Here is a 14,125-nt window from a genome sequence, read left to right on the forward strand (position 1 = left end):
TTCATAGGTGCTCGCTAACAGCACTTGCCCCATCAGTCTGTTCAGGCTATACGGGTATTTGTCTGTGTGGGTGAGTGAGTGGAGATGCGCGGAATATTGATGAAATAGCGTAGACCCGGACCTCCGTGCTGTGTTTTCACGTACGATCAAAATATGTTTTAACCATCCGCCTAATAGCTATGCAGACCAATATCATCCAAAGAGCATAGGTTTTGTACAGTACATGATTCAATTGATGTTTTATGTCGTCCATTGTCTCAATTGCAAAGGGATACCCCGGTAACTGGCGTTAAAGTAGGAGGCAGTACTTCCAACTTTGTACAATTAATTTGGCATCAGGATAAAAAAATAAAAACTCGGCAGACTAAGGCAATTGTGAGGCGCGCAGTGGTCATCTCTTGATAATCACGACAGCATCGATCCCTTGACGTCCACATGACACCGAACGGCGAGCCCTTTGTCATCACCGCCACATTCTTACCGCGCCGCCGTATCGGGAATCGAACCGTGAAGTGTTTGCTTCGAGGTGAGCGCTGGGGGCTTTTGTTGTTGTTGTTTAAAGTAGAGACCAAGAGAGAATGTCAGCGGCAGGTATAAGTAGCGGGAGTCTTTGCAAGTAGCGTGATACAAATGAGCCTATTAATATCACACACACACGATGTATATACGTTGAACTTCTTTCGCACCGTACGTATCCAACCGTGCTAATCGGAGGTGCGAAATCTTACAGTTTCTCATTCTTTTGATAAAATAAACGGGACACACCTCTGCCGATGAGACCCACAAAAGTCAAAGCCAGCCCTAGTGTTTCTTTTTTCTTTCCCCAGCTTCAACAACATTCTGCTGGAAAACACTGGCTCGGAAAGCTGATATGCTGATGAGCCATTATGTAATTTTGTTTTTTAATGTTATAATACGACGTGTCTGTTAATATACTAACATTGTCTCACGAAATGGTATATAAAAAAAATCATATTCGATAGGCGAGTTTAATAATATTAGTTTATAAATGTCTACCTTACACAGATAGACATAGAGGTTTCCTCCACTAAGAAGCACGAACAACTTAACTCGTTCGTGAATATCTTGCACTCACACAACGCGTAATATATAAAATCGTACATACCGTATGAATATACACACACATACGCGCGCACAGCCGACATGTAACACTCGCATGCCCGCTGTAGATAAACAGCGCACGTGCGTATGGATGCATGCAACGTTGCAGGTGTCCCGATATTATTGCCCCATACTCACCGTTATATTAATCATACGATTACAATAATAATCATCAGCCATGATCAATCCACTGCTCGATGACTAACCACCCCCCCCCCCTCCACACTCACCCTTCCTCTCTCCCCGCAACGTTGAAATCAGCCCGTGTGTAGATGCTAAGGTTGGGACCGTTACGTCGCAGGATCGAGAGAGGCGCGTAATGAACTCGCGCCGCAAATCGCTGCAAACGCGCGCACATGCGTTGTGGTCTCAAACACGGTTCGAGAACGCGTTGACTACTTTCGTTCACCACTTTCCGATGGGTCGCTAGGCAGACTTGAAGTGGCACGGGAATAGCATCCACAGCGAGATGTATATTGGATGCGGTGTGCCGGATGCTGAATTACATATATATATAAACAACAAAAAATTACTCCGGGCAGCTGGCCAGAACAGACCCGACTAGAATTGATCATTGGCTGCTTCTGTACACGTCGTAAGACTGATTGTGGCGCAATGCTGTCGTAGTGTGACTTTGTTTAAAGGGGGAGGGGGGGCATTACACAAACTCAAAGGGGAGAAGTACTACACGGTCAAAGCTAAACCAATATTAAAGACAAAAAACAGAATTAGTGATGATATATGATCGGCTTCTGTCTCATGAATATTGCTCTAGCGCTCACCCCCTGTATATATACATTGAAAGGCTGCGATGTCGAGCTTGTCTGTTAACTGGCTATAAGAATGTTGCGTCGGAGGAAGCTAAATTTTCATTTTGGGGGGGGGGGGGTGCCTGCAGCCCCCTCCCAACCACCAACGCAACGGGGCTGTGCGGGAGACAGACGGTCCCCGGCTTGGCTCGACATCGACTCTGTCGCGCGCTCACCTGCCCTGCTTGGTGATGATCATCTCCGTCTGGTGGCGGTGGAATTTGATCCACAGCGCGCGGTTGCACAGATACACGTGCGCCTTGCCCGGCACCAGCCCCGCTTGCGGTGGCCCCAGCGAGTAGAAGGAGCCACCCTGGTGGTACCCGTGCGGGTACTGCTGCGGGTAGGTGTACCCGGAGAAGGGCTGTGACGACGACGAAGACGGCGGTGGTGGAGGCGCCAGGAAGGTGCCGTAGGGGCCGCCCGACAGGACCGACTGCGGGCCCATGTAGCGGCCGGGGCTGCCCATGGTGAAGGCGGGCGGCCCCGCCACCTGCTGCCCCACGTATGGGAACATGACCCCCGCGCTTGGCGCAGGGGCAGCCGGAGCCAAGGCGAATCTATCGGCGGTGTCTTCGAACGTGTGTCGCGTGTCGCAGCTGAGATCGCCAAAGAGGAGCGGGACTCTGCCCTGTTGCTGCTGCTGCTGAAGATGATGCTGCTGCTGCTGCTGATGATGATGATGCTGCTGCGCTTCTTCCACCGCCACCACCTCCTTTGGAGCCGCAAAAGGGAACGCCCCCGCCTGCGCGCTCATGCCGAGTCCCAGTCTGTGGAGCGAGTCGACTGTGATTGTGTTCGGGGAGGAGCCGGGCTCGTCCCTCCAAGAAAGTTCCACCTCGAGGCCGGGCTGGTGATGTAAGCGCGTCGAGAAAGTGGGAAAACCCGACGCCATGCTCGAGGAGGAGGAGGATGATGAACAGGGAGCGAAGTAGGCTTGATGTGCCAGCTGCATCCTCGCGAGCGGGGAGGGCAAATGCCCGACTCTGGGCAACTGGGTGGACGATCCGTGCTCTTTCATGCCTCTCCCTCCAGCCACACAGAGGGCAGACAGAGAGAGAGAGAGGAAAACACACACACACGTGCACACACACACAGCTAGGCACACACAGGCACGCGTACACACACGCGACTCATATAGCACAGCCCTGCTCCATTGGTCAGCTGTCACCTCGCTCCATTACCCTCGGAGCCTCGTGTTACCGGAACTTGGCGGGGGGTGGTCGTGCAGGTTTGGTGGATGCTGCGAGGGTGAGCTCATCGTGAGTCAACCGCGCAGTGCGGCCACGGTGGCGTGATCGAAGATTTGTTTTTTTTAATCGTCGTTCGCAATAAATGGTTGTCAGAATGAAATATAGCATTAAACAAACTGACTCTTTTTTTTAAGCCTAACAACATTAATTAAAACTGAATTGTCTAACCCCGGGCGTCGGTGGAGACACGCGTAATAACACACTGAAACGTGTATTTTTTATTTTTTTGCATAAACACAAATGTACGAACAGCTATTGGGGAAAAAACAATAATAATCTTGTTTGTTTTGCAAAAATCAACCGCAAAGTGGTTTTGCTCTTAAAGAATTCTGGCCAGATATGGCTACTTGGAATATCTCTGTGTACCTAATCCCCACACCTCCGATGAACACATTTGGCTACGCACTGAGCGAAAGAAGTTCATACATACTGTACATGTGGAGGAAGATTGTGATATTCGACTTGATTCTAATCGTGTTCTACAAAGGCTACAGAGCGCACACTTTGCACAAACACAGTCGAGTCTATTACGCATACAATATCCACAGGAGATACAAACCCAACAACTATTTTTTTTTAAATCAAAACTGGGTTCACAAAAACACTATCACCGAGGTAGATTGGTTTTACTCATAGGGAAAGCTCATCGTAAAGTTCTGTATAATTGCCCCAAGTCTCGCAATGCGCACTTACAAATGTGCGCTCCAAACAACATCGGCGAACCGTGTAGCTCGCCTCCCGTCGAGTGTGACACCGAAGCCCACGGAAAGCTTGCACATTCCGCTACGGGCTCTTAGGAACCTTTATCACCGTTAACCTATACCACTGTGTTGACCGTCGACGCATTTCACCGTCTAAATCTCACGGTGGATTCCAGTTCACGGTCAGTTTTTCTTCCTCTGTTTTACCATCACACCGTTTCGTGCTTGAATTAAGCTGAAGCGGCCCTGGCGGATGGGGAGCGAGCGAGCGAGCGAGCGTTGGGGATGGACAACCAAGCCACAGTATCACCGCGCGCTTAATCCGGCACAGAAATAACACTGCCGAGCCTCTCTCGATGTCTCCATGCGAGCGCGGGTGTTTGTCAGTCCAGGGGGCTATGCCCCCACCGTCATGCTTGCACGGGGGAGGAGGAGAGGGAGTATAGCTTACGAGTGAAATACACGTATCAGTCAACGCCAGTTCTAAAATGCACGGTGTGTCCAGAAAGGTGTCATTTTATATATTTTTTTTTGCCGAAGAGAATTATAATTAGACATAAGCTTGAGCTACGTCGATAAAAAAAATAAACTGAACACGCAAAAAAAAAAACGCGTGCAAGTGTGCGAATGTGTTAGCGCGTGACTTCTCGCACCCTCTGAACCTCCACGTGTCGAGCCCGCGCGGCTTTGGCGACCCACGCGTTCGCCAACATCTCGGCACTCTGCTCGTGCCCAAAGCTGCTGCCGTTACTCCGTGCTCGTGCAGAACGCTCAAGCGTTCGCGTGTTTTTATTGATTTATAATAATAAAAAAACACTTGCGCAAGGTAAGCACACAAGCGATGCGGTGCCAACGTTGCAAAACCGCAGCTCAACCGGCTATATAAATTGCAATTATGAAAATAACTGAATACATCTTACTGGGCAACATTGTACACTCGCAACGGAGGCTACTCCTGCACCCGTAGTTTAGGACGCGTTGGCGGTCAGGTGGCTCATCTGTTGGGCTTAGACGCGCGGTTCCGGATAACACATCTTGGTTTGACTAAATCACTCGATCTGGTCAGATCTCGGAAGCTAAGCAGGCCTAAACCTGAATCGTTATTGGATGGATGGGCGACCGCAACACATGAAACAGGTGTTGTAGGCTGCTGGGAGGGTATACGTTGTCAGCAGAGTGCAGTGTAACAAAAGTCTTCTATGCTACACAATCTACGCTCATCGTCTTTACTCACCCGCACTGACCAGCATGGAGAAGGAACACCCCCATAATTCATGCGGCGTAGGGAGGCAGTCATCCAGCAGTGGATCCGGAAAGCGGCTGCATCTAAACATTTCTCTCCATTAGCGGTATGGGTTGAAATAGGGCCGCTACGTGACATCGGGGAGGGAGCGTTGGTGATAATGTGCCCCCTTATAGCAGGAGGCTGAGCAGACAAACACCTTCATCGCAACTTCAAGTTTTCGTGACTACAGGCATTCAAAGAACCTATCTATGTGACCTTACCGAAAGACCCAAAGAATACCTTCATCACAAATTCACCTAAACACATTAGTACCCTCACTCATTTCACTTGACTTGGCTAAATATCCCAATGCAAATACTGGAATTATTCCGACTAATTTTATTTTCAGGACACGACAGGAATGCCCGTTGCGCCGTGGTTGTCACACTTCTCTACAAACATAGCCACCTGAGTTCGATTCCCTGCCATGGCTGACATCAGTGACAAGTGATATCTGAACGGGGCCCGACTCCGCAACCCACTTCATAAGCCCGCACTGTCCATCGTGCTGAAGGGCGATCAAATACCTCCCACTACCGACACGGCGTGGGGACTTCATCATCCAGCAGTGGATTAAAACAAGGGGCCTTCAATCCCGGAACGCGCTGAATGAGGATCTCCTTTGAAAACGAGGCGAGTCGTCTCAAAATGGGATCTTACCTCGTTTTTGTTGTTGTAATATCACGGTTACTAAACATCATCTCAAAGGCCCCAAAACGCCAACGGTGGCAACCATCACTTTTGAAAGTTGTAATAGATAAGGTTGAACACGTCTCTTGGATTGCGCAAGAGCTTGGGTGACGAGACGATGGGAGGGCATTCCAAGGTGGACAAGTGCGAGGGAAGAAGCAGCCAAAATATTTTTTGTGATCTGCAGTTTGGTGGTTGAACCAACTGTGTGGACGAGCCAAAACAGCCAATCAGGTTAAACCGAGTTCTCAACATGGGAGGAGGGGGAGGATGAAGCAACGGGTGAAGTCACCATGGTAGTAGCGATAGAAGAGCGCTATGTAAGTGACTGACCAACGGTGAGCGAGTGACTGGCGTGTTTAAGTAAACGTGTGTGCTGGATCGTCAATCGATCTGACTGATTTACGTTGAACTAATAGACATGAATGAAGAACGGTTGGCACGTGTGTTTTTGTTGTGGGGTTTTTTTCCGGCACGACGCTGCGGTGTTGAAAAATCCTTTCCAGTAGCGCAAGCAGCCAGGGGGCAGAGCTGCAAGAAGCGAAGTCGCGAGTGCAATCCTCCCAAAATGATCGGTTACAGCCGTTAATTGGGCCGATGAATTCCGTAACTAATTAAAGCTGGCCTCCTTCGCATATGCAAATGAGCTCATTAATGTCAGGAGATTATTAGCGGCGTCTTTATTCTGAGCCACACACACACACACCACCACTACCGAGGAGGCAGGCGCACGTGACAGTTTTCAAGTCAAAGGTTGATAAAGGGCAATTAATGCCGAAACTTTTCCCCATCAGCCGCGTTTTTTTTCCTAATACATACGGATAATTAATTTTAGACAAGGTCATATTCGCGTTTCTCGACACAGACACACACACACGCGCGCGCGTATTCAATTCAATTATATATCCGTTCAAGACACTTTGCGTGCAGGTGTGTAAAAGGACATGGGTCCTCTGAAAAAGCGCATACGCACCTCATAATAATTCACCGATAGCTCAGCGCCATTCTATCTTGTGTGATACTGCGTTGGCAGTGGTGCTCGAGCACGAATTATACGACAAAAACTAAACACACCCATAGCGTAGAGAGATAATCTCTATTAATTACAGTGATAATAATTGTGGCGCCCGTCATTGAACAAAAACGGTCACCGCGTCGCGCGCTTTCAGATGCACTTCTGCGGCCGTCTGGAACGCTCTTCCTTCCTACATTTGGAAGCCACTGGAGCTATGCGCTTTTAAATCTATAGATTGAAAAATCATTTCTAAACGATTAGCACGGTTGGCTACGTACGGTGCGAAAGACATCAGCTCGTGTGCAAGGTGCATGCTGTCAGGTAGATTGTTACATCATAGAGCCGTGAGTCCGTAAATGTGGATGTTTGCCCGATTTCAGTGAACTCAGTGGCGTGACGATCGTTTGTCAGTGAAATTGTAATCAATCTGTCACGTGAGCCTCCTCCTATTCCTCGAGGTGTGTCTTCATCCATGTTCGGAGCATGGTTCCTAGCACGAGAGTCGTTAACGCAGATTTCCCGTGTCCTCAGGGATTAATTCAAGCCGCGCCTGTTCAGTGGGCCACCCGAACACATGTATTTCATCACCCGACACACCGCATCTAGCAACATTAGCGAGACTTTACTGTACAGTTGTGTTGCTACTAGGATCCTGGCCTATTACTATTCAAATTGGACTAACCCAGGAAAGCCTCACTACTGAGTCGCATGACTCCGTTTTAGTTGCCAGGAAGGTCCTGCCAAGCATTTGTAGTAGGAGGTGATGGTTTGCTATGTACATTCATACATTCATATTGCAGTAATTTGCGGGTAATCTTTAAATTTGGAACCATTAAGCCTGCGCACAATGGCCTACTCTTGCGAACGACGTCAGGGGCTCTTTAACGTCCACTATGAAGCAGACGGCGCGTATTTTTACGCTTATTACACCCATGGTAATAATCAGGGCGGCCGGTGGATTCGAACTGCGAACCTCCGTGACAAGCATCGAACACGCTGACGCTAGGCCACGTCACGTAAAAAAAAAACTACATTGATCAACGAGTCGCCTAAAACAAGTAGACAAAGACGGCGATAAAACAACTCACGTAAGCCTCAATGCCCCATCCAATCACGTCATTGTGTGGCAACGTCTTTCGACGTTACACGTCATGCGCCGAGTGATATCATGTTGTTGTGCCACTTCAAGCGTAACGTTAATACCTCAAATTAAATACTTCCGGGAACAAAGGCATCTATATCGGAAACCCTAACTTCAAAATATGAATATGCACAATATTTCTTTACTTACTTAACCAGAGTAGAGCAGCAGTCTACCCGTTGAGATTTGTTGTCTGATTTCTTGTTTAAATAGACCTGGGAAAATTCTACGAGATATGAACAGATTACTAGTGGGCATAACAACAATACATACATTTGGCAATATTTCGATGATGTAGTAATTCATCTGACGCCATCTAATAATGCATTTACTTATCGTATTGCATCCCGTTAGAAATAACTCACCAATTTCACCATTCACACAGCCTCGTAGCAGAACATATTGGCCGTAAAATTCCTTCCCTTAGTGGTGGCGTTCTTACATTGTGGAAACAACCACAGATTAATTTCTCATATTATATTTCCAGGGTCCCACCTCCCCCCATCCACCCACTCATCCCCCAGACCCCGCGGAGATAGTTTTCGGAGCTCAGCCCAGAATTTTCTGGAGCTCCATGTTGAAATTAATCCCTGGAAACAAATGAATGCATAAGACAATGCATTTACACGTTGTGAATGCACACCCGCTCTTATTTGTCAATCTAAGAGCCTCCCCCACGACCCGCACAGCATGGGGGGTTTATTTAACCATACTTCACCACGATGGTGAGTACGTGCTGGTTGAAGGCGTGAAGGCATAGAAGTACCGTTCAACAATTGATTTCGCCATCACTGCCCTCTGCTGTCCACCACGCGGTCGACAGCAACCTGTTATGCGTGGCGGTTGCTCATCCAAGGATGGATCCAGGCTCAAATTTCTGCTCAGCTTCCGAGATGTGACGAGATGGGACGCATTGTGCGTGATGGTCACAAGCTATTCATGTTCCGACATGACACATTGATGTATTGGTGGTACACCGGTGCAGCATAACACACCGGTCCTCATAAAACAGTCTAAAATCTAAATTTAAGTAAGCAAATCTGCGTATTATTCTTTAATTGACCCTGTCGCCAAGTTTGACGCGATTCGAAAATTTACTTAGTCTACTGAGACGTGCTAAAAAAAGAATTATTTATTGATCGTTGACTCGAGGAACCGTTTCACCAAGTCCAGGGCACGATTAAATCTGCCTTTGGACCACGGAGCAGCCAATTGTCATCAGGCCGTGAAGCTTCATGTTCAGTCGCTCATAAACATTCGTCTTCCGAAACAGCTTCGACATCATGAGAACTGAGTTTGACGCACCACCACCACCACCCCGCAAGATTTTCTGACCAGGGTTGCGAATCGAGGAAAAAAATTGATTGCGAAACATTTGTTTTTATAGACCGCGCACCACCAGTGTACTGCCAATACGTTCAAATGTTCAATGTAGGATTGTTTATTAGGTAGCAGCACTGCACTTCAAGGTCACTACAGTGCAGGATAACGCTCAACGTGTGCTCTCATTTTCATATCAATAATGGACATCTGTTCATAATAACAACACTACAGTACTGCACTGTAATAATAATAATTTTATTTTTTTATTATATTTAAATTACTGAACCAGGCTACAGTCTACATTATAGACTGCCAATATGCTTACTAGCTTAAAAAACAGGCTACAATCTACATTATAGACTGCCAGTACACTCACTCAGTTTAATGACCATTGCTACAGTGTACATCATAGACTGCCAATATGCTTACCAGCTTAAAAAACAGGCTACATTCTACATTATAAACTGCCAGTACACTCACTCCGATTAAGAACCAGGTTACAGTCTACTTTAATGTTTTTGTTGTTATTTCATTCTATTTTACTTTCATTCACTTTATTTTTTATAATTATTTTTCTATCTATGTGATTTTATCGAAAGAACCAAAGAATGTGAACTGTAATGAAAGTAGAGTCAGCCTGCAGTGCGAATGGACTAGTGGCCACGGGAGGCAATGACAGGGGAGTCAGCCTACAGTGCGAATGGGCTAGTGGCCAAGGGAGGTAATGACAGGGGTCAGCCTGCAGCGTGAATGGACTAGTAGCCACAGGAGGTAATGACAGGAGATTCAGCCTGCAGTGCAAATGGACTAGTGGCCACGGGAGGTAATGACAGGGGAGTCAGTCTGCTGTGTGAATGGACTAGTGGCCACAGGAGGTAATGATGGGGAAGTCAGCCTGCAGTGTGAATAGACTAGTGACCACGGGAGGTAATGACAGGATAGTCAGCCTGTAGTGCGAATGGACTAGTGGCCACGGGAATTAATGACAGAGGAGTCAGCCTACAGTGCGAATTTACTAGTATCCACGGTAATTAATGACAGGGGAGTCAGCCTACAGTGCGTATTGACTAGTATCCACGGGAGTTAATAATAGGGGAGTCAGCCTGCAGTGCGAATGGACTAGTGGCCACGGAGGTAATGACAGGAGAGTCAGCCTGCAGTGCAAATGGACTAGTGGCCACGGGAGGTAATGACAGGGGAGTCAGCCCACAGTGTGAATGAGCTCGTGGCCATAGGAATTAATCACAGGGGAGTCAGCCTAAAGTGCGAATTTACTCGTATCCACAGGAGGTAATGACAGGGGAGTCAGCCTGCAGTGCGAATGGACTAGTTGCCACGGAGGTAATGACAGGAGAGTCAGCCTGCAGTGCAAATGGACTAGTGGCCACGGGAGGAGATGACAGGGGAGTCAGTCTGCAGTGCGAATGGGCTAGTGGCCATGAAAGGTAATGACAGGGGAGTCAGCCCACAGGGCAAATGGACTATTGGCCATTGGAGGTAATGACAGGGGAGTCAGCCTACAGTGCAAATGGACTAGTGGCCACAGGAGGTAATGACGGGGGAGTCAGCCTGCAGTGCGAATGGACTAGTGGCCATGGGAATTAATGACAGGAGAGTCAGCCTGCAGTGTGAATGGGCTAGTGGCCACGGGAGGTAATGACAGGAGAGTCAGCCTACAGTTTGAAGGGACTAGTGGCCACGGGAGGTAATGTTAGGGGTGTCAGCTTGCAGTACAAAGGGACTGGTGGCTACGGGAATGATCGAGAATAGGAGCGTGATCAGGTGACGGAAGAGAATGGCAGTCTGCTGGTGGAGCGAGCGTCCAAAGTCAGCGAGAAGGTTCAGGAAGGGGGGCGTGGCACACAGGGTGTTAGGCGCGATGGTAGAAGATGCTTCGATCATAGGGTGGTTAAATCTCAGTCAACCTTGTCGTGTTTGTGATGGTAAGGCCTCCGAGGTCTACCTAAACTTGTCAACCCTTGTCCTTTTGTATAGTTCGTGATTAGTTTTGTTTGTTCAAGATGTGCACACAACCATGGGCCAAGAATGTGAAAGAACTCAAGGGATTAGAATAGCGCTTGTAAAAGTTACTGAATACGCGTCGCAAAACATGTGTGGGCATTTTCAAGACACGTCTTTAAAGAAAGAGTGAACACAATAAAAATGTATTTACATGAAGTGCAGAGGTAGGAAAGCATGGATGTGGAGATGCGTTGAGTTATGCTAAATTTAAGGTACATTTCAGATTGATGGTTTAGCTGTCGAGTGTGCAGGCGGTGTAACTGCACTGACACCCACGGGATGGCGGGGTGTATGCGCAGGGCAAGAGGGGAGAGGGAACATGATTTGCCGATACTCTACAACCACAAAGGGCCTTATCATTACAGTACCCTGCTCATGATAGGTTAACGTTTCGGGCAACGACCCGTATTCAGTGTAGACAGAAGAGAAACAATGGTTAACTTCTTCTTGTCATATGGAAATAGCAATGTTAACAAGGGCACATTGAGTTTAGACATCCAGTCGATTCGCTTCACTGATAGTAGGAGACAGTACTTGCACGCACGTACTGTTGCCACACACACCGTTGCCATGAATTGTTTTGAATGTGCACGCAAAAAATGTTCGCATGCGCCACTGTCAACGCAACTGGATAATATACTGGTAAACCTACAGGAGGGTTTCGCATTTGAGATTTTTGTCTAATTCTAACAATGAGCGTTTGGCACACGTGGGAGGAAAGCTGGGTACACGAGGTGGTAAAACTCCGTACGGGGCGATTCAAGAATAGTTTTTCGGCTATATTCTGACCGTGGCACAATCCGACTGTCAATGGAAACCTCCTTGCCACACGAATAACCGGAACCATTTGGTTCGCGTCGAGTTAAGTCGTGAACTCACCCAGCACGCATTACAAAAGAGGGACGCCCTTGACAATGTTGTAATTTGTCAATAGCATCAACTTCTCAACAACATGAGTATAATTCACATGCCCTGCACACTACAGCTCTTTTATTAATCCACTGCTGGATGAATTTCTTCCCCGCTGTGTGGAGCCACAAGGATTGTGTGATCATATTTCATCACGTTCATAAGCAGAACCCAAAACCAGTTCAGATATAACTCACCATCTATGCTAGGCATTGCACCTAGATCTCCGGGTTAATAAAGCAATGGGCGACACGCAGTACCCACCGATCCCCCCCTCCCTCTCATCACTGCTTTACAACAGCAAAAAAGGGCAGGCTGTCGTTTCGGGCAATTACCTGACTTCAGAGAAAAAAAGAGATAGCAGATCGATGCAGCAGACTGAATTATAGTTGGACTGCAGTTCATTGCATTCACGAGACTCGCTGCCAAGGCAAGCGCTCACAAGTGGTGAGTAGTGGGGGTATGTGGACTGCACGTCTTTTAGAGAAGAGTTACCTGTTAAGCCGACTTGTTTCTGCCATATCAAAGCTCGCCAAAGAACACTTTTCTCTAATCCGCTATTACCCTGTCAGTCCACTGCTGGATGAAGGCTCCCGAAAACGTGTCTACTGGGGAGGGTATTTGACTATACTTAGCAGGCTGGCGATTGCGGGTTCGGGATGTCTAAAACTCATCGTTCACACTAGCCATGGGCGAGAATTGAACTCGTCGGATTCAAAACGCAGTGCACTAACCACTGCGTCACCACTCCACTTGCAAGCTTCCAGTGTACTTTTGTCTAAATAAGGTTATAACGTCGATGGAAAGCCTTCGGCATATATGCACAACAAAGGAAACCGATACAATTGGCTAAAATATTTTTGCCGTCGTCTCAACAAACGTGTGGAACCCTAACGCACGTTGGCAAAAATAATGAGTAGATCGATTGCAGATTACAACCCAATGTGGATTACAACCACATGTTAAAACTACCAAAGCCACGTTCAACCGACGACATTCTATCATGTACGATCATTGGAATACCTAGGTCTGCATTAATCACTGGCAATCACAACCGGGGACTGGGCTCATTCACGGGACGACTTCGGGCAACGACGAATGCAGCCCTGTTGCTTTTAAACGCCTTTAAAAGTCTAACGCCAGAGATGAAAGACAAAACGTCTGATTCAACCTTCGCCGCACGTGGAAAACCCCGCACATTGATAATGGAAAGGCCGTTGACATTCCGAAATCGTCTAAATCAAAAACGCGGCATAAACAAAGGCGGGGATTTATAAATAAATGAGAATCGCAACACCTCCGCCTTGATTAATACATATGGCCCTTTTGCTCTCTGTCTCACGAAATAAGTTCATAACAAAACCCATCACCGGGCGTGAAATCCGCGGCTTTCGCATTCAAATCCTAGCGCGCCGGGACGGCGGCAGCGGCCGGAGCTATTCCCTACGGAGGCACCGCGCCCGGCAGGGGAGGCAACGGCCAATTATTTTTCTGTCTGAGAGAGCTCGTGATTCAGCCCGGCTCTGACAGCTCGCCCCGCGCCGGCAGCATCATTAGGAGGGACTAATAATCCGGCCGCGTAATAGCTTTCACAACGAGTAACATCAAAACCCCCTGCGCGGCGGCGGGTACCTGAGCCGCGACCAATGTTCCCCTTTGCGCGCCTACGAGCGTACAAGGGGGGCATTTTCGTGGTGTGTATGCGCGGTGCGTCGTGGTGGTGGTGGTGGTGGTGAAGGCAACGCATGGGTGGACAGGAGGGGAAGGTGGTCGTGGGATTCATCAGCTCATTATGGGCCCCGGCGTGTGGGTCACGGGGCCCAAGACGCATAGGGCTAATAACCAAAGCAGGCGT

At 48.1% G+C, this 14,125-nt stretch overlaps 1 protein-coding gene across 1 annotated transcript in view; it reads right to left on the minus strand.

The window, feature by feature from the left end:
- Positions 1–14,087, minus strand: part of LOC116940952 (uncharacterized) — a 53,326-nt gene extending 39,239 nt beyond the window's left edge. The window contains exon 1 of the mRNA XM_032951385.2: positions 2,108–14,087. Coding sequence (XP_032807276.2) covers positions 2,108–2,952 — 845 coding nt within the window. The 5' untranslated portion in view covers positions 2,953–14,087. The remainder of the gene's footprint in view (positions 1–2,107) is intronic.
- Between the last annotated feature and the right edge of the window lie 38 nt (positions 14,088–14,125).

This window comes from Petromyzon marinus, chromosome 10 (genome assembly GCF_048934315.1).
Source record: "Petromyzon marinus isolate PM22_M1 ecotype Great Lakes invasive population chromosome 10, UKy_Petmar_22M1.pri1.0, whole genome shotgun sequence".
Taxonomy (NCBI): domain Eukaryota; kingdom Metazoa; phylum Chordata; class Hyperoartia; order Petromyzontiformes; family Petromyzontidae; genus Petromyzon; species Petromyzon marinus.